The 22208-nt window shown below is 30.4% G+C and overlaps 2 protein-coding genes across 4 annotated transcripts; both read left to right on the top strand.

The window, feature by feature from the left end:
- The first annotated feature begins 4382 nt into the window (after window positions 1-4382).
- Window positions 4383-8316, top strand: LOC105152564 (uncharacterized). Its single transcript, XM_011066925.2, has 2 exons — window positions 4383-6413; window positions 6561-8316. Exons 1-2 carry the CDS (start codon window positions 4410-4412, stop codon window positions 7518-7520), a joined length of 2964 nt encoding a protein of 987 aa, XP_011065227.2. The 5' UTR covers window positions 4383-4409; the 3' UTR covers window positions 7521-8316.
- Window positions 8317-9306: 990 nt separating this feature from the next.
- Window positions 9307-18216, top strand: VGlut (Vesicular glutamate transporter). 3 transcript variants are annotated; one of them, XM_087409066.1, is made up of 10 exons: window positions 9307-9454; window positions 11440-11562; window positions 11852-11984; window positions 12203-12423; window positions 12704-13020; window positions 13240-13414; window positions 13834-14126; window positions 14273-14653; window positions 14741-14950; window positions 15200-18216. In XM_087409066.1, the coding sequence occupies exons 3-10, from the start codon at window positions 11911-11913 to the stop codon at window positions 15449-15451; spliced, it is 1923 nt and encodes a 640-aa protein (XP_087265192.1). In that variant the 5' UTR covers window positions 9307-9454; window positions 11440-11562; window positions 11852-11910; the 3' UTR covers window positions 15452-18216. The 3 variants fall into 3 exon arrangements, with proteins under 3 accessions (XP_087265192.1, XP_087265193.1, XP_011065225.1); XM_087409067.1 differs by lacking the exon at window positions 11440-11562 and having other exon boundaries at window positions 15203-18216; XM_011066923.2 differs by lacking the exon at window positions 11440-11562.
- The last annotated feature ends 3992 nt before the right edge of the window (window positions 18217-22208 follow it).

The raw sequence follows: 22208 nt of genomic DNA, 5'->3' as shown, positions 1-22208 counted from the left end.
AAATCTTTTTCAATTGTCCTGAAAAAAATTTTGGCAGTTCAATTTTTTCGCTGTAAAAAAGATTGTAAAAAAGATTTTTTCAAGTTTATGTTAGTTTATATGTAATGTAATACTTTTTATTTAGAAGCAGCGAGCAAATATATCGCAACAATTTATTCGATACGTTCTCAAGGGAAGGAGTATCAGAACATTCTTGAAGCTTGTGATTCCAGCTCAGCATCCATCCGGCTTGTCTTATAATTCCCCGTTCGAATAAAAGTCCTTGTGTCTGTAGTCGGCTTTCGATGCCAAAGATTCCTTTGCGCTTAAACTAGATTACAACCACATTAAACAGCATTCGACGTAGACCAGAGAGAATGCTCCAACATCCATCATCAGACAAATTGAATCTATTTCTTTTTATGTATGATATAACGCTGTTCTATGCATTACAAAATTGATAATGTAATTGGAAATAGAATTACGTCAAATGATCAAACATGTTTATTGTTGGCACATATTTTATACTTACGATTAATCAATGATGAAGATTCCTATATCCGTTATGCTTTTTGATATTCTTTCGATACAGAGATATTGCACGATGTGTTTAGATTTCTGAATATATTAATTCCGATATTATTTATCATAATGTGGGATAAAAATGTTGCTTGAAATAATCGCGATAGTAAATTGATGTAATTTTACATATCCTGAGTGAGAATTATAGCAGCATCACATGAATTAATTTGTTACTATTATATTCACACTAATTTTTAAAATCAACGCAATTAATAATATAATCAGAGTGTAACATTATTACGAAGCATCTTCACATAGGAAAGAATACGTTTATATAATTATATCATACGATGGTTGAATTTAATGTCAGCTATATGAAACTCTGCGTTTTAAGAATATTGTGAATTCACTGAAGATGGCCAGATTGTGGCCTAATAAAACGTCTAATGTTTTAATTAATGTAATGATAATTAAATATCACAAACTATAACTTGTACGGTAGTTTTTTATGCTCTTCTTTTTATACGTTTTATAATCAGAGTGCTGGCTGAAAAAGATGTATGAGATAAATCATAATTGTTGCCTTAAGAAATAAATTTGAAAAAATTATAATTTTACGATATTGTTTACGTCGTTAACGGAATCATATGTCTAATTAAGCTGATATAAAAATGTATTTTTAAACGACTGATTGTTTATAATTACATAAATTGAATGAATGAATGAAATTGTCGGTCGCATTAAGAGCCGTATAGATAAAAATACTATTTTTATATAAATAAATAAATGAAATGAGTAAAAAGATAGATGTGTAAAAAATATATTAATATTTAAATATTGTATTAATAATTAAGTGCTGTTGTAATAAAATTTGATATCACCAATTTTGTCGAACGGAAGGGATGAATGTTCCAGGATATATCTGAGGGATTTCTCTCTCTCTCTCTCTCTCTCTCTCTCTCTCTCTCTCTCTGTCGGCAGTAGAGGCGGTGTGCTGCGTGCGTAGTCAGCGTGGAGCTGTTACGCTGAGTGTCTCGGCGCGGCGTCACAAGTATTGATCTTCGTAGAGAGCCACTACGTGAATGGGTTATAGCTGTCTCGTACTATTCCGTAAATTTTCGTACAATTCTCTCTTCGTCACACACGTTCACCATTTCCTCGTGATCTCGATTTCCCTCTTAGCCGAAAGCTTTCTGTATTTCGCTGCTCTCGTCACGGCACGATATCCATCCCCGCGTGTTACTTTGCTACGGTATCATGCATAACGCAGACACTGTACTTATATTTGTCGTACAGTATATTACAGATATTGGTTTCAGCTTGCGTGTAAAAGTACAAGTAACTCTTCTTTTTTATTTTACGTAAAAAAAATTAAGTAGTACTAAAGAGTAATACAGGCGCATTTTGATGAAGAATACGATTTTGCTCATCTGAAAAGATAACATTTCTCTTCTTGTCAAAAAAGAAGTGTGTTCGCGCGACAGGATATAAAATTAACTTTGTAATTATTACAAAAAAGAAAAGAGATTTTCTAACTTCTTATAAGGAATAAAGATTTTCTACTTCTTAAATGTAAATTGTAAATCGCGGAAAAATTTCAACTTTCCAGTAATGTCTTTATTTTCAAAATCAGATTCTAGATTTTCTAATTATTTTAGAGAGTTACAATTTATCTGTAATATTTCAATTAAGCAATAAATATATTACTTGCATTTTTACATAATTTTTTCTTGCTCTTTACGAATCCGTCTAAAAGTATTACATGTATCATTTTTAATATAATGCATTAACATATCTAGCGAGTCCTACATTTTGTCGTCGCAATGGCAATGGAAATGATAAAGTTAAGTAGTTTAAATGAAAGCAATATATAATAAATTGTTGTCGTATAATATTGCGTTGCTAGTAGTATAATTGCACATTTATAAGCGTATCTACAAGCCGGCATCATTATATGGTATTAATAAGTACGAAATACCTTGCTTATTATACAAGAAAAAATATACATAGTCATATTTTTATGTAGGTAAAGCTGTGAATATAGGAAATACAGTTAATTGATTTAATTGCATCTATCTTCAAGAAGAAAAGTAACATTGACTGTGCATTTCTAGGTTGTATACCTTAAATATCATTAAATATTTGGAATGTTTATTCAAAGAATGATGTATAGATTGTTTGATACGCACATCAAATTGTTATATATTTTTTAAATATATTTAAATTGTATTTTTATCTGTTTCTTTCTTTTTCTTTTTTTTTACTAATTAATTTTATTATGACAAAAAATCAATTGTGTACGTCTAGGAATGAACAGGCATTACCGGTAATAAAAGACATATGTTATACATTTCCTTATTTCCTAAATTATTTAATTTAATAGTCAATAAATGGTATAACAAAATGGTATAAAGTGCAATTTTATTTGTACGTAAAATTATAAAAGAATAATTTTTTGCTACATTATACAAGTAAAACGATTTATCATTTAAAAAAATATAGTTGATTTCTTCATAACGTCCAGTCTATATTTTAGACAAAACCATGTGATTGTGTGAGCCAAGATATAGTACTCGATTTAAAGAAATATAATCCCTATTTCGACAAGATTCGAGCACTTTTTGTGCCTAGTCTGGAATATAGATTCCAGTCTTTGTTGGAGGAGTTCGTGTATAACACAAATTCTCGATGGGCTAAGCAGTTTCCGTGTTTCAAGAAATTCGTCGACATGATAATTATGTGGAAGGATTTCCTGAATAGAGTCGTTGAATATGATATCAGCACGATGGAAGAAATTATGAAAAATACTATCAAATGCATGATAAATGATGATTTGATCATCTGTTTTCTGGATTCTGTCATTTTGCATCATAGATTGAAAAAAGTTTACCGGGAGTTGGATACATTGGGCATCGAAGACAATATTTTAAAAAACTGGAATGTGTGGAACTTTATCAACGAGACGCAAGACTATTTAGATTGCAATTGCTTCATGTATGTTATTATTATGTATATCTATATGAAACAAAATATTTTTTTCACTAAAAATGGAATATTTCAAGTATCGATTGAATGAAATTTATCAAATTAACATGTCTTAACTTTAATAAAATATCATTTCTTCATTAATGTTTATTGAAGATGGTTTACTTATCGTTTATCACTTAAAATTACACCAAATTTTATTTATTAGGAATTTCAATACTACTATTTCAATGGATTGTAACAAATTGAATTTAAATACAGTACCTTACAATACAAAACGATTGGTCAAGTGTAAAAAAATTGTCAAACCATTAACAAAAAAGATTTGTGATAGAAGTACCAAACACACACAATCAATGACATCAAAATATCGAAAACATTGGATACTTGCTCTAAATCAAAATTGTCTGCAACATAAAAAAGATAATTCCAATTATTATTCTACTTACGTTGCAACTGGATCAACTAGGCAAAATGATTGTAGTACTGATAAAATAAATAAATCTTTTAATGAGAAATCGTGCAATACCGAATCAAAGAAGATACGGAATGACTTGAAATTAATAATTATTCATAAAGTACAAATAGAAGATCATGAATATTCAACGTTCTCGAGCATTAATATCACTCGCTTACCTTTGCCTTGTAAATCGAGCAATTTAATTAGACGAATTTTTGAAGCTGATCCATCTTTAATCGAATCTTGCTTGATAGTGATGAAGCGAAAGTTCGAAGATAGCATGTATAATGTTTGCTCGTGTCTCAATAGTGTTATAGAAAAATTAAATATCAAGTTGATAAAAACGCTATGTCTTAATTGCGAAATATATTCTGAATATATCAGTTTTAAGTTAAAAGCCTCCAATATAAAAAAACATCTTTTCGTTGCGAGAGTACCGATTTGTCAGAATGTCCATAAATGTATGATTCAAGAAGATTTCTCTAGTTTGTCCTCAAAGTCAAGTACTGAACTTAACAAATTAAAATGTTTTACACAATGTAAAGATAATTGTACGAATTTCAATGGTGCACATGTCGATACACACGAAAAAGCTGAAAAACTCGACACATGCTATTCACAATCAGATGAAGCAGATCGAAGTTTTATAAATAACGTAGTGATAGATATAGCGCAAATCAAAAGAGAAAATAATAATGAGAATAGTTCGAGATATGTTGAAAATTGTGTAAACTTCTCTTGTAATGATCCTTGCAAAGATAATGTTGAAGAAATATGTAATATGACGTCATGCGTTGATAATTCTGTTGAAAGAAATGGAGAATACTGCACAATTTTAAATTCAATGGATATCAATTATGACGATGATGTAAAAAAGTGTAGAAAAGAGATTCTCGAATCGAGTAATTTAATTGTAAGGAATGGTATATCCACGCAATTAGTAAATAATGCAAATTGCACATGTTCATTATACGAAAACTTTAGAGAGACAAACAATGAAATTGAAGATATTTTTAGTAACAAAGATTTAGACAGTTTCTCGCAGATCACAAGCACTAACGAATGCGATTGTTTATCGAATAAAAAATCAAATTTAGAAAACGAAATTTGTAACAATTATAATGAATGCGGTAATACATTATTTATACAAAATTCTAAACATAATAATGCAAATTGTACATGTATATCATACGAAAATGTTATCGAAACGAACAGTGAAATTAAAGATACTTTTAATAAAAGAAAAACAAACAAAGATTTGGACAATTTTTCGCAAATCACAGGCATCAACGAATGCGATTGTTTGTCGAACAGAGAATCGAATTCAAAAATCGAATTGGAAAATAAAATTTATACAAATAGTAATAGATGTAGTATTACATCATTCGTACAAAATTCAGAGTATGATAAACAATTAGTAGAATTAAACTGTAATCGTTTCTCGAACAATATTAATAGAATCGATAAACACTTCGATACACGAGAAAATGATAGCTTATTAAATTCGGCAAAAGCAGAAATTGAATGTAACTCATGTTGTTCTTGTCGAGGCAATGATTTTATAGATATCACCGATAATATTTTAAGAAAAAATATTTGTGTTTTTGATACGTCTCAGAATAATTTTGATGCAGTAACAGCTCGAAGTACAGACTATTCCAAGATAATGCAAGTATCATCCAGCAACAATTCGCTAACAATTTCGATTCAAATGCCTCGATCAAAGATATTATCGAAAGAAATCAATGTAGATACATTTTATCCACGAACAGTTTGGTTGACATCTGAAAATGATAAAAATATATCTATCAACGAAACAAGCGATGGATGCAGTGAAATAGCAAATCTTTCTACGCATACTTTAATTGTTTCCAAAAAAAGAAATCAATTTTTTCCTGATAATAAAGAAATGTTAGATGTAAAAGATGGAACGCAAAATTTTGTTACATCATCAGAAAGATTTTCCATGTCGAAAGGAAAATTCCGATCCAATGGAGATTCAAGAAGTTCCGATATCTCGACAGGAGAATATCTACGTTCGAAAAATCATTCGACATCCAATGCATCGCTATATTGTCGTTCGATCGTAACGACAAGTGAATTTGCGAAGAGCGATAGGCGAGATAAATTTCAAAAATCAATGCTTCGCGGACGCAGATGTGTGACATCAGCGAACAGTATTCATAACAAAACTTCGACAACAATCAAACACAGAACAGCATCTCGTAAATACCCAAATAATTATTCTGGGGAAATACGACCACAAATGGTCGGGATATCGAAGTTTCGCAATTCTATCGACAAATCTATCGATAGAATAAAGCGTTTGATTAGTGAAAAGCTGAGAAGAAAATTGTTTAACAATAAAATAAATAATAATAATAAATTGGCTAAAACTAAAGAATCTTCTGAAGAGACTACTAGACTTACTAGAAAGAAAGAGACAAGTGACAAATGTGTAAGACAGGTATACTTTTAAATAGAAATATTTTATTTATTGATATTAATGTTTGAATTCAATATTTTTTTATTTTGGCTTTGGAAATTAAAAATCTACAACTATATATAATTTTTAAAATGAACTTTTCTTCAATTTATTATCTATTCTTTGTAGGATTACAACACAACTTCATGCTCAACTTATGATTGCTGCAAGCGGAGCTATACCACATCTTCTTGTAAATCTTCAAATGTGCCTTTATCAATCAGTAGGACAAAGGAAAAAAAAAAGTGTGAAGAAAACATAAAGTTTTATGACCACAGATTGAAAAATGATAACAATAAGGCCTTATTAAGCTTTCGTTCGATTAAACCTTCTCTGCAGTGGTCTTACGATTTGTTAACTTCTACAACTGAAAACATAGAAAAGCACAAATTAAATAGAAATAATCAAATACAAAAAGGGTATGACAAAAAGGAAAAAATTGACAACATTATGAATCATATCAGAAATTCTCAATATGACTCGAAAAATTCGGAAACAAGTATAACGATATCTTTGCAATCGACCAAAGCGTTTCTTGCGGAGAGTGATTCGAAATATTTTGGACATACCACATATAAACATCAAGAAAAGACATATGATAATAAGCGAATTTGTAAACAAATGCATAACCAAGATCATCAGATGCAGTACAAGAATGAACAATACAGGACCAGAAACAAATATCGAGATATACCAATTAAATATTCTAACGTCAATAGCAATGAATCTTTTAAAATATTGTTATCACATTCTTGGAGGAAAAATGCTAGAAATACACATAAAAGACTTCACAATCTGTCGGAACTAAACAAAGTAAAGAGATTTACATGTTCGTGTTCAAGAAAGAATAAACAAATATTGAAGAAAGATATATCCGATCATTCCAATGATAGTTTACGATCTAACGCTAATCTACGCAAGAGACATGCCTTCGCGATTTTAACTGATGCCTGCAATGATTACATAGACGACCTCGATTTAAACTTCAAGTTGAGATTGTTGCGATATGTAGAATTATGCAAAAGCATCAAACGTTCATTGATAAGAACATTACAACCAGATGATATTTATGAAATTAGCACGGTATAATTTCTGGTAGCGATTTGTGAAAGTTTCATGTATTATGATGTTGTTTCATATTGATATCGCGAAACGCTATAAAATAATAACGTTAATATGTCACATAATAACATTTTTAATGTTGATAGCTCTTTAATCGTAATAATAACATCCTTAAAGTTATTGGAATTTTCTTTGTTTAACATTGTTTTCTATAAATTTATTTTTATATAAATTGAAAATTATAATAACACTTGAGATACTAAAAAGTATTAAATATATTAATGTATACGCTAAAAAGTATTTATATATTGTAACAATTACAAAATACAAAAAAACTGTCTTATGTCACTATATGACAAATTCGTTTTACATGACTTGTATCTTAAACATGGCAATGATATAAATGGTGAGAGATATATTGCTCAATATTTTAAATAAAAATTTTGCATTATCGATTATTTTGTAAATTTTAAAAAGAATTAAAATACATTAAGAACGTTAAAATCAACGTTTTTACCTCGTGAAAAATTTAGAAAGTTTTTGCTTAGTAAAATCACCACGAACGATAAACTTGCCGACAAATCTATTCCCTTTTATGGATTAAGTGTTCTCACAGAGACGTTTGTTGATATGTCAGAAGGATAGTGAAATCCAAGTTATTTAGGGCGTCCGACTTCGAAGAGAAGATAAAGTATACCCCAACCATTGAGAACAGCAGCATCCATTCCTCTGGGCAGATCGATATTTCCTGGCAACCACCGCACCGGAAAGGGTCTCTACCCTCGATTGCTCTGTTTGTAACAATGCAAGTTGGCTACCGAATCTGAAGGAAAAATTTTCGAGATATTTATTTCTTAATTGTTAACATATTATCATAAACAATTTGATTAAAAGTAATTGAAATCTTAGATATAGTGAAACGTATCTTAATGTCTGTTTATGCTGACAAAATTTCGACAGTTTCGTTATTTATATCAATCAGTTATGATATGACTATCAACTTTAACAAAGAAATTGTAAGAATTACTATTTAAATAAAACAATTTTTAAACTTTATTTACAACTTTAGATAACACAATGAATTAAAGAGATAAGGAATATGTCGCAAAAAGTCCAATTTTATTATATGTAATCGTAATATTTAATTAGTAAGAAAATCTTCAATCGTTGTAATTCAAAAATTTAACGATAAAGTTAAATCTACATTGGCTAAAGAAATTAAAATTAAAATTATAAACTTTCCAAATGTTAGTTGTTTTAATACAGTTAAATTAAAAAAAAATCATCTTTTCACATAATTTTCTATAAACTTTAAAAAATTATAGACATGTATTTTAAGCTTTTTAAAAATAAACAAGAAAATTTATTAATAAAAATATTGCAACTCTGTATAAGAATTTATCCTTTTACATCTTAAAAAATCAATTGAAAAAACTAATCACTTTACTGAAATACTTGCCCTTTAAGAGAACGATTCCCTAAATAACATAACGGAATCTCAGCATACCGATAACGCGTATGTTAATACATCCGGTTAATCAATCTTAACGCCGTTACGATCATTTCTTTTCTGTGCGTGCCGTTTTGTGTTGCAAAACTTTCGGCCGGGGTGCATAGGAAGCTCCGCCTGGGGTCGATCTAAAGGGGGTTGCAACCGCTGACGATTGGCTAGTGATATCGATGCGTCGTTCCTGATGAACCAATCGCATCGCTGCGTCGAGACGCGCTGACGCCGTGGCCAGAAGTCAACTTCGTTGCCGCCGCCGCCGCCGCCGCCGCCGCCGCTGCCGCCGCCGCCGCCGCCGCCACCACCACCACCGCCACCGCTGCTGCCACCGCCGCCGCCGCCGCCGTCGACGACGACGACGACGACGTCAGGCGACGTCGACGACGTTCTCCGTCGCGTACCCCGCGCTACCGTTACCCATTCCGCTCGTAACTGTATCTGGACTTAATTATTGGTGAGTCCCGTGAATTTTCTTCATTTTTGTTTTCGGTTCGCCATTTGATATTATTTTATTTAAGTATAAAAAATCGCGAATCATGGTTTCATTTTGCTCGCAAGTGAAATCGGATTTCGGACAATTCTTTCGCATCTCTGTGCATCTCTGTGTCATCTTTTGGCAACCAAATTTGGGATTTTTTACTTGAGATTCTTAAATGGTGTGATGAGTATATATCGTTGATATGCTAGTTGATATACTGGTGAAGAGAGATGATTGTGAGAAATTTTAGTATTAGTAAAGTTATGTGATGTAATATTATTCGTTTAATTTCAAAACAATAATTTACTTCTACTATCTTTTGATTTAGCTTCAACAGCTATTAACAGATTTCTAATTTGGACAGGAATTGAAGAAAATAGATTTTATAAGATTTGAGATTAGAATAGAATCAAAAAGAGAAGAAATCGTTCATTTTCTACCAATCAGAGAAATCAAGAAATTCCTTCAATACGTTTGTTTCTGTCGAAAATCTTTTATTTCAAAAATTTAGCATGATTGCAGATTAACGGAAAGTGGTGATTTTTTGTTTGTAAAATTTTTTAAGTAATTCGAATATTAAAAAATTATCTGACTTTCTTTCGTGTCCTTTTTTGTGAATTATTAGAGAGAAGCATTCCAATAATGCCGATTGCGATCTGTAAATATGCGAAATCTGCAACACGATGATTGGCCTAGCCGTAGATATTAAAGCTTTTGATGTTTTCTATACTATTATAATGAATTTATTTAGGCTTGTGAGATTTATACGAATGCCCCAGGCTATGAGATGCCGTCGACGCTTGTTTGCCCCATTCTTACGTCGATTAGCTGTAAATTGAGTTTCTGTTTTAATTAAAATTCTCTTTGAATATATCACGGTGAGTTCTCATCCTGTTCACGCCCTTTATTATTTATTCATAACAATGAATATATCTTTATTTGTTCTTTCTTTCTTAATTTCTAATATCATTTATATTTTATTATATCCTTTTTTATTATATCCTTCGTAGAAAAAATTTTCTTTAGAAAAAAGAAACATAATATCACAGAGAATATTAATTGTAATGTTAATCGTGAATATATTCTGCTGTCATTCATACGTCTTTGGTCCAGTCGTCCTCGTCATTAAAGAAATTATATACTTATTAAATCTTTTTTCTTTTACACAAACAATATGTTTGTTAAATTTTATAATTTATATTTTTTCTAAAACGTATCATTAATATATCGAAGTCACGACGTAGAGACTACAAAAGTGCCAAATGTCGCTCAATGTCCATCAAGTTGAGTCAGCATGTCCCATATACTCATCATTCCACCCTAATTCGTTAACACGTACTGTACATTTTGGTGCCTTTTGTCTGTCACGTGCCATTTTAATATCCGAGAGCCATTGTCCTCTGATGTGCCTCTTTACGATCAGCGCAGCACCCCCATAACGATTTTTGCAGGCTGCACACTCCATCATGCAATGACGACGATTATATCTGTGACGAGACTATTACAATCGCCCAGTGAAAGTACAGGGCAACATGAGCTCTAAAAGAATATTTAACTTTTAATATAAAGTAATGAGAAGCTCTTTAGTATGAAGAAAATATATTAAAATGCTAACCATAAAAGTTAAAATAAAATATATTATACATGATATAATGTGATCCAATTTGTAATATATTATTTATTTACACATTATGAAGGAGATACGATAATTATTTTTAGTGCTTTTATAGTAGTTATACATTTGAAATTTCAAACATCATTTGTATTATCTTATTTAATTTTACAGCTTAAAATTAAATCGCTAAAGTTTATACCACGTTTATTATACTTTCTTTCAATATACTGTGTCTTAATTAAGGGTAAATCTGTAAAGATTTTACGATAAAACTAAAATGTGTCTTCAAACTTTAAGTGAAAAATATGATCTCAATGTACGGCCCGTGAAACGTTTCTTCTCACAGTTTTCTACCCTCCGGAGATGCTCCCTCGAGAGTTCGGGGATTAGGGGTAGAGAGACTGCCACTCCAAATAAACACTCCTACTCGGATTCCCCCTGTACCGTTCTGTAGAAATACTCTATATAGGTATAGCAGATCTTTTTGAAAGAAGCTGTAGATAGCCGAGATATAACAGCAACGCGATAGTTATCTTTAAGGATATTAAAAACGTTGAATTACTTATAAAATATTTAATATCAATTTTGGATAAATCTTCAAAAATCAATGTTTGTTTTTATAGCATCAATAAATTATATATTTTTACAATTGTAATTTCAACATATTTTATTTATAAAGCTATGCAACGTATGAATATATCGTATGTATATTATGTATTTTGGATTTTTTATAAAATAACTTATATTTGTTACTACAGGGGCTGCGAAATAACATCGCGATCGTACAAAATTACGAAGCAACCCCAATAATTGGAAAATGTCCGGATTCGCAGCGGCGGGTCTCGTAGCTTTCGACTCCCTTAAGACGAAAGCGTCACTGAAATTATCCGGGTAATATACTGCACATTTTTATAATATATTTAATTAATATATTTATAGAATATATTACTGTGTATATATAAAATATTCCTTTTTGTGTTTGTTTATTTATATCATTATATATGTTATGATTTTAATTAAAGAGGCTATTTAAAAAAAATGATATAGATAATTAAAAATTTACTATTTGAAAGTGAAAAGATAATTTATTAAGAGAATACTTTCTACAGATTCAGAAGAAGTGCCGGAGGTTATGAGGAATTTGAAACTACATGCGAGGGTAGTAAAGATAACAAAGGATTCGAGGATGAAAGAGGATACAGCACGCAGCCTTCGTTCGAGTCGCTTCCAGAGCCAGAGAGACCACCATTGCGACATATCGATACTTATTGCATGCCAGAATGTCCATGTCTTTCAAAGAGGTATACCATCGCGACGCTAGCTTGTGTAGGTAAGAATGAATAATAAATTAGAAGGCTATTTTGTTTTCCCAATTTTATGTTGCTTGCCATTCTGTTTTATGTTCCATATTATCACAAAAGTTTATCTGTTGTAATAAACTAAAAATTAAAGAAATAAAACATGGATAGTTTTTCACAATAATTTTGTGAAATGAAAGAAATTATTATATGTATGTAAGTATGTATGTATATATATATACATATATATAAAATCATCATAAATAAAAGTAAAATTTTCTTTTCATTATTCTAATTAATCATACTTTTTAGGATTCGTTATTTCGTTTGGCATGAGATGTAACATGGGTATGGCCAAGCTTGTCATGAAAAATACTACGGAAGGCGAAAACAACACTATCAAGTTCAACTGGACGGTCGGCATGGAAAGTGCCCTTGATTCGTCATTTTTCTGGGGTTATCTAGTAACGCAAGTGCCCGGTGGCTTTCTTGCATCATTATATCCTGCTAACAAAATATTTGGCACAGCCATCGCGATATCTTCTTTTTTGAATTTATTAGTACCTGGAGCACTGAAAGTAGATCCTATTGTTGACATGGGTGTACAAGTATTAAAAGGGCTGGTCGAGGTAAGTAAAAAGTTGAAAAATTTAACAAAACTAAAGGATACAGTTAGAATATGCTACGCATATATATAAATGTAAAAATATTTTAGTAAAGAGTAAAGTTTATTGAAAAGTTATATAGATTTTCATCTCTAAAATATTCACAATATATTCTATTATAATATCTAACCTGTTACAAATCTATTCTGTTACACAATTGTAATCGATTTTTTTTTTTTTTAGGGTGTCACGTACCCAGCGTGTCATGGTATTTGGAAATACTGGGCACCACCTCTAGAGAGATCGCGTTTGGCCACATTAGCGTTTTGTGGATCGTACGCCGCAATGGTGATAGGTATGCCGCTTTCTGGATACTTGAGTTCCTGGTTTGGCTGGACGGCATCGTTTTATTTCTACGGTAAAGGGAGATTTCTTGTGTCTCAATGGCAAGCATACATAGAAAAAGGAATATTTTATATATATGCTGTTTTAATAAATTTCTATATGAGCAGAAAGCTTTATTAAGAAATAATAATTTGATTTATGTATAACATACAAATTGTTTTGCTGTAACAAAATCTCTGAATCTCGTTTATTGCAACAGCAAAAACAATTGCTAGAAATAGTTAAACAGACTATTTTAATTTAGAAACAGACACATTTTCCTACGAACGAATTTGCTCAAAAATTTATTTATACTTGTTTTATTTTCTTTGTCAACAAAGAATTACATTCCAACAGTTGTAACGGCCATTTAATTGTTTTTACGCTGACTATGTATTAGCAACGACAGTAAAATTTTTATTTCGTGTTACAACAAAACAAAATAAATTGTAGGCATGTGCGGGTTGATTTGGTACGGTTTCTGGTTGTGGTTGGCCTTCGAAAAGCCATCGAAACATCCCTGTATCTCGGCTCGTGAATTACGTTACATCGAGGATTCGCTCGGACAAGGACAAACGCAAGCACCTGTGCCTACGCTGGCGACGACTCCCTGGCGCAAGTTTCTTACTTCAATGCCGGTATATGCCATCATTGTCGCTAATTTTTGCAGATCGTGGAACTTTTATCTGCTGGTACTCTTCCAACCGCGTTTCATGCACGAGTCTTTTGGTATGCCTCTTGTCGAGGTAAATATATAATTATAGTGTCTAATATAATATAATTCCTCGATGAAAGAGCTTTATTTAATATGTCACTAATTTACTATATATATAAAAGTTAGATATAACACACTTTACAATTGAAATACGTTTGATTCCTAAATAATTGATAGACCGGAGTCATTGGTTCGCTTCCACACTTACTGATGACGATGATTGTACCTTGCGGTGGTTTGCTGGCTGATTATCTCCGTAAACGTGGCATCATGACAACGACGAATGTCAGGAAGGTTTTCAACTGTGGTGGTTTCGGTATGGAAGCACTCTTTTTCTTAGTGGTGGCTCACGCAACGACATCCGAAAACGGAACTGCGGCTACAGTCGCTCTCGCGATCGGCGTCGCGTGCAGCGGTTTTGCTATCTCTGGTTTTAATGTCAATCATCTAGACATCGCTCCAAGATACGCCAGTATCTTAATGGGCATGTCCAACGGGATTGGCACCATCGCTGGTCTATTAGTTCCTTTCTTCGTGGACAACATCACGGAGAAGAAGGTACGACGAAGACTCTACTTCTTCGAGCATCTTTCAGAATATTAATTTAATATGTACAAATTAAGATTAGAATATAAATTTGTGCAGGACCCACATAGCTGGAGGAACGTTTTTATCATAGCTGCATGTGTTCATATTTTCGGAGTGACGTTCTATGCTATTTTCTGCTCCGGCGAATTGCAACCCTGGGCTGATCCCACTTTAGAAGAACAAAAGAGCTGGAATCCCATGGATGAATTCGGCCAGACAAAACCGCCCGTTCCACCTCCACCAAAAACTATGCAATCCGAATTCATAGTAAGTATCAAATTATTAGTAATTATTTACAACGAATATCACGCAGATTCGTTGAAATCATCGCTATCAATTGATCTTTGAATAAAATCAAAATTGTTACACATATATACTTGCAAATTACAATTGTATATTTTTTTATTACGAAATGTGATCTACTTGAGATTTCAAAATTTATTCTTTCAAAATAATGTATTTATTATTTATTATTTTTAAAAATAATAAGATTTGAAAAACAACTATTTCTTCCAGAAGCAACCGTCCCGAGACGGAAGCGTCACTGACGATTGGAATACTTATGAGCAGTCACCAGCTGAAAATCATCTGTACGCACGACAAGATAGTAAGGCTCCCGTGATAAACTACGGTTCGACAGAAACCAACAGCAGCAATCCATTTCACTCAACGAATCCATTCGCTAGCGACGTTAACGCGTCTTTCGTGCAACCACCGACAACGGACGACTACGCATATGACATCGTGCACAATCAACAGTGGAACTGAGAATGCTCGATCACCGGATAGAATAATTGGATACGAGAAAAGCAGACTGCTTCTCTGAGGTTGTAGATCATTCGTATCGTTATACAATAGTTATCTGTCGATCCTACATCGGCTCCTCAGACATGCTGCATCTTTACTAAAACTTGCGAAATTAAGGCCAGTAAAGAGATCAAATTTCATAGTTACACAAATAATTTTGTTTCCATTGAAAAAATATTAAGTTATGAGAATTATTAATTTTTTTCTTTGAGAAAGAAAAGTTAAATCTTGTTTTGCTCTTAATCTTATTGAATGATAAAAATTAAAAATCATTTTGTTATATAAATGTCATAAATTTATATCATTTCGGTATAAAAACTATAAAATATTATATATTGAACGTGCAGCTTAATAAATTATAAATCATTTTAGAGAATTATTTACCGTTAAATGAATTTGATTGTGGCATGTCTGAAGACCACATGTATAATAAATAAGATTTCAGACAATAGCTATGATTTTGAATTTTACAAATCAAAATACAAATGATTAAATACATTTCTAAGTTTTACGTGCAAAGTCGATAATCTTCGATAAATATCAGAAAGAGAAAAAAAAGGACTTTGTTGAGCATAATATCTAAAAGTGCAGAGAATGGCGCTGTGAATATTCACGCGAATAACTCGAAATGATACGGGATCTAAAAATCAAACTCGTTATGTTGTTAACTTAGCGAGATTGATTGTTAAATGAATTGACAATTAAATGCTGTGTATTTGTCAAAGACATATTTATGATAGTGCTTACAGCAGTGTGCGATAAACAATTGGAAGTGGGCACACGTACACTCCGTTAATTAAATTTTAAAATTGCCAATAAGTCACTAGCTGCAAAAGACAAATTTCTGATTCAAAAAAATTCAGCCGGAAGAACATTCTACCTTCATTTTTTATTTATATACGCATATTTTTACTCTTGGAAGTAAAAGAAAAACAGCTAATCAAATAAGAAACTTAAAAATGTATTTTACGTAATATACATTTAGCCGCGTTTAAATTTATATTTTTTAAACATTTAGAAAGTGAAGCGTATTGTTAAGACAAGCTTTACAAATTGTAATGCGATAATCGACTATTTTAACTCTTTCTGTGGGATATCACAAAAAGAAAGCTCCTTTAATTTATAGAAAAATATTAAGATATTAATAATCCCTAAGAGATTCTTCAATTTTATAAAATTTTGAAATCTTTTTATTAAATTATATATCACATTCGCGTGCAATATTGACAATATTGATTTCTTCTATAAAAAAAATGTTTTGATCGCAAGATGCCGCTTATCAATGATGAAATCTGGATATATATATATCCTATAAAGCGACAATAATTCAAATTTTCGCGAGACAATAATTCTCTTTGTGGACAATAATTAACGGCGAGGTTTGAGAAAATCGTATAAGATTTCAATGCAACACATATAGCTCAATCGCTGAAACTTTTAGGTATTTCCAATTGTCCGTGAGTGAAGTGTTTAGTTATTTACGCGAAATAAAAGAAATATAGCAATAAAGGAGAAAAGTTACGCGAATCAATATAATAGCGAATAACGTAAATCGCTTGTCGAAATGAAGTTAAACAAAAAGATATTCGACATCTTTTACGCACACTCAGATACAGTACAATTTGATCTACCATAACGATGATATTATTCATACAGCATGGATATTCGGAAAATATTTTAAATTTCATTAGACATATATCTAAATTAAAACATCTACTTTTCTAAATATACCTTGACTTTGTGATATAGTAGATCTCTATGTTGTTATAATTTGCGAATTGGATAAAACTTAAAAAAAAAATTTACAAAAACCAAATGTAGTAACATTAACGAAAATTCAGAAATCTGGAAGTTATTTGAATATCATAGAAATATACCTACAAATTTTCGTAAGATATCTATGTCATGTAGATATCGCATGTAAAGTTTGTGACTATAAAAACCGTAAAGAGACAGAAAGGAAAGATAAAATGCAGGTACTAATTTTTCATTAACATCCATTAGAAGCAAATGAAATGAATTATTTTAAAAGATGGTAAAAAAACAATTTATAAATAAATGCGCCCGAGTCAAGTCAAATTCTTTAAATAGAATTTTTTGCGTAAATTTTCTTAATATTCAAGATAAATCCAAAAATGTTCGCGTAACGACTTAATATGAAACGTATGAAAGTATTTGTAAGAAAGTTGATAACAACATGAAAGTACCGTAATAAAGTATGATAGATATTAAGTAAACAAATCATGAAAGTGAATATACAAAAATGAAAGTAAGATAATTAGAAAAAAAACAATATATGTATATTATACATCGTCTAGATGTATTTCATATATATACGTATATTATATACATATATATGCAACCTATATTATATGTATATATTATATATATTAATACGTAAACACATCTTTTATTGTATACATATAAGTATATATGTATGTTCTTCATGATTGCGCATGTGCGCAGTTGAAAGTAAAAGAGTACACATATAAGAAAACAATAAAAAGCATATGACGTGTTGCGCCGGATTTTGCGGGCAAGTAGTACTGAAAATAGTAGGCTTGTCAAGCGGTTAATTTCGATTAGTTTCATTTTTTATATCTGAATATAAAAAAGAATATTCGATATAATATATGTGTACTTGCACGAAATATTCAGTATTCTTGGTAAAAGATTGAAATTATTTTTTTAGAAAAAAATGTTAAGAGTAAATACTTGAGGAAAAAGTTGTTAAATTTAGATAAATGAAGAAAAGAGATTATTTGCAATTGCAACATTTATTTAGTTTTTACACCGAAACATGTGTGTTTAAATGCATCGAGTCCTATCGAGCTGATCGAGCACCTCATAAGCATGGACAGATATATTTTTAATCGTCGCGAACAAATTAATAGGAATCATTTTTTAATATTTACAATGTAAAAGTGAACCAAACCGAAATTAACCGATTTGATTTTGTTCAGTAATAAATCTAATCTGATATGCGTATTCGCATATAGATAAGATATATACAATATTTAGCTAATGGCAACGTCGTGATACAAGCGCCGTTAAACGCTCTGTGCGTGTGGATTAACAAATCGAATAATTTAGACTATAACGCTGTTATAGCCAAGGAAAATCCACAAAATTAGTCAATTTATGCGAGACCTTTTTAAAAGTATAGACACGTCGGTATAATCCTTATATGTGTCGACACATATATATATATATATATATATATATATATTATATCGACAAATATTGTCTTGCATTCTTCGTCGATAAGATTATATATTATATATGTCATGTATTATTTGCTATTATATTCTACGATGACATAAATATAAATATACATATATATGTACATATACATACATATATGTATGTACATATATATACATATATATATATATACACATATGTATCAATTAGGGGTGTATATTAAATGCATTAATGATAATAATACATGTGTGATGATCGATATATTTGAGAATGATTGCAATTTACTCGTTAAAAATATTAAGGTGTAAAGACATGCTTTTTAAAGTATCGATTTTATTTATACGCTTTAATATACGACAATAATTCTTAAACGAAAGCCTTAAATGAAAGCACATGTTATAATAGAGCACCTGATTTAGAGTTTAATTATTGTGTTTGCTAGTTGCTGGATGATTTTATTTATTATTTACGAATATATTGGGGTGTTAGAGAATTAATACATCTGGTGAACGAGTTTTATCTTTTAAAATAAAGCAAATTTACTTTTTTGCAACATGTTTATATATGTAATAATTATTAATAATTATAATCAAAATAGAATTATGATAAATGTTGAAATATCGATAACTTTTGAGATATGGACCATCAAAAGAAAAGGAAATTGTCTTCTTAAGAAATACAAACTTGCAACAAATTTTAAATTAAATTCTTACTTTAATCAATTTTTTTCTATAATTATATGCTTTTTTTCCAATAAATACTATAGACGTACTCTTACAGTAATATAGCAAGATTTTAAAAGTAAAAATTTCTGAATAAACTTCTGATTGGAAAGCAATTTTAAATTAATTCTTGTCTAACAAAGTTTTGATGTAGAAAAAAGTCATATTAAGTTTCGATGGGGAATATCGTCCCGTTACCATGCATGCGATACTATTACCAAACACCCCGTATGCAATGGTAGTAATCACACTTCGTAACATCAGTGACAATACAGGACAGGCTAATAACCAGTCATGATTAGAACGCTCGTATTAATGATGACATGAAATAATGATGCCGCAACGCATCAACATTTTTTCGCGTGGTGCATCGACCGCGAGCACTGTGCTTTAAAAAAGACACACGATGATAGAAAGTCGGAAACACTTGCAACACTTGAAATTAATGGTATGCACGCGATAACTGTCATCTAACTGTTGTGTATCGTTTGCGTCACTGCCACGCTGAGAGAAACGATTTGTTGTTAGACTAATGTTGGGAAAAGAGCGGATCTCATGGGCAGCAATAACAATTTACTTGAAAATAAAAAAAAGTGGGATACTTTCTCTCAGCGTGAACGAAATAATATTGTTATTTTTTGTAGAAGATATATATATATAGCAAAAAGATATAAGAAACAAGAGAGATAAAATGTAAACGTTCACAATTATAATCGAGAATGGATTTTATTTCAATTATTTTGTAAAAGAATTTTTATTATATGCACTGTTTTAGAATATGCTTATATTTAAATTTGAAATTATTGAGATATTTGTACCATTTAATTATTTTGTTCTTTTTAGACACTTGCATTTTCTAATTTTTTGCTTTTCCTCTTTCTATCACCTATCTTATATATAATATATTAGTGCTAGTATATTGATTTTTCTTTTTTATCTTTTTAAAAATTGATCTTTTTACTTTTAAATTTTATACTTACTTATGCGCGCGCGCGCACGTGCTTTAATCATGACAAATATTACATAAAAAAACAATATTACATTAAGGATATGTGTATAAATATATATTCATCATTATGTATTGCAGTAGTGACAGGCCTAACATTATTCACACGACTTTATTCGCTAAACCAGAAAAAAGTTTCTGGACTCGAGATATCTATAAATTAAATAATTATTACGAAAAATCTAAGATAAGTTCTAATGCTGTTCGAACAATAATATTGATATTAATATTTACATATACGTATAGCTCCAGTAATAACTTATGACAATAAATAATGGAAACGGGGTGAGCCGATGCTAAGAATAGATGCAAATTAGACTTTACTTGGAAAATTCAATAATAATAATAATAATATAGACCGAAAACGATCATTGTTGTTGCGGGATCGTTGCTTACGTTGAATAAATTAACTTAATTTTCGGCACACCCTGTATCACTTTATAACAATTAGCTCTATGCTTCTTCGAGTGCTCCACAGAATATAGAAAATAGAAATGGGAGACATAATACAGAATGTGATGAAAATATAACGAATCATCCAAGAATGTACTGTATTGCATTAAAATATTTCCATATATTTTTGTGAAGAATGTACTGGCCATTTTGTCGTTTCACGAAGAATATACAAAAAATATATAAATATTGTATAATTAAGACAAAATAGATAGTACCATACCATAGACGTCATAATAGTTATTATCAAATCTTATAGCGCAGATGTTCGTGAAACAATTAAAATGATACATTCTGAGTTGCAAAGATATAGATACCGTAAATTTGATATCATATCTTTCTTCGATTCGGAATGATAAGGATAATGTGTGACTATGCAATTAATAGAATTCCTCATTTTGAAAAGGAGATTAGATTCCTTGAACAATTTTTAGTATATTTTTTGGGATGAATATAAGTCATACAATATAAAAAAATAACTATATTTAATATTTCATTATCATTTATACTTACCATTATGCAATTATAATTTGTGAAATTTTTGTTAATAAATCAAATTAAGTACAAAGTTTTGTAATTGAAACTTTAAATAATTATAAAAAGAAGATACATTATATTTATCAGTCTGGAGGAGGGCACAAGCACATTCAACAGTTTACGGTAACCATCTTTATGCTCTCACACACGCACGCACTCACCCACACACACACACCAAAATATATCCCCACATGTATGTATATATCTAACACAATATGTACAATGCTGTATACACACTGGCATTCATAGTTCGTCGCTATTTGTACATCCTCTGGAAAGTAATTAAATAATATTAATTTATATATTTCGATTAAACCTCTTTACAAAAATGTATCAATTATTATATTGACAATAACAACAATGGTTCATAAAAGAATGAAAGTAAAGTATATTGTAAGTACAATAAATAAGCAAAATTTTAGACATATACATATATGTATATATATGTATATGCATACATAATATAAATATATGTACACATATATATATATATATATATGTATAGTGTAAACGATGAGAAATTCTCAAGAAATTTATACATTACAATAATTGAGAATATTAATAATTATATATTTATTTATTTATTTAAATGTAACTATACATATAGTTAATTAAATTTTGATATTCATTTCATATATGGTTAAGAAAGAAAAGAAGAGACGTCCATAAATATTCCATACTAAATATTCTGATGCTTAATGTTTATTGAATGTTTTATGATAACGAGAATTTCACATCGAAAAAAGAAAATATTAATCAATATAAGAGTGTTATATATTAAACTTTTGATGACTTG

Source organism: Acromyrmex echinatior, chromosome 8 (assembly GCF_024713525.1).
Source record: "Acromyrmex echinatior isolate Ae372 chromosome 8, ASM2471352v2, whole genome shotgun sequence".
Taxonomy (NCBI): domain Eukaryota; kingdom Metazoa; phylum Arthropoda; class Insecta; order Hymenoptera; family Formicidae; genus Acromyrmex; species Acromyrmex echinatior.
Note: the sequence above shows the minus strand (reverse complement) of the source record. Positions and strands in the feature narration are given on the sequence as shown.

Coding starts and splice junctions, on each gene's coding strand:
- LOC105152564 (XM_011066925.2), top strand. CDS start 4,410: ATGATTCAAGAAGATTTCTCTAGTTTGTCCTCAAAGTCAAGTACTGAA. Junction 6,414..6,560: donor GTGACAAATGTGTAAGACAG/GTATACTTTTAA, acceptor TATTCTTTGTAG/GATTACAACACAACTTCATG.
- VGlut (XM_011066923.2), top strand. CDS start 11,911: ATGTCCGGATTCGCAGCGGCGGGTCTCGTAGCTTTCGACTCCCTTAAG. Junction 13,021..13,239: donor TATTAAAAGGGCTGGTCGAG/GTAAGTAAAAAG, acceptor TTTTTTTTTTAG/GGTGTCACGTACCCAGCGTG. Junction 14,127..14,272: donor TTGGTATGCCTCTTGTCGAG/GTAAATATATAA, acceptor AATAATTGATAG/ACCGGAGTCATTGGTTCGCT.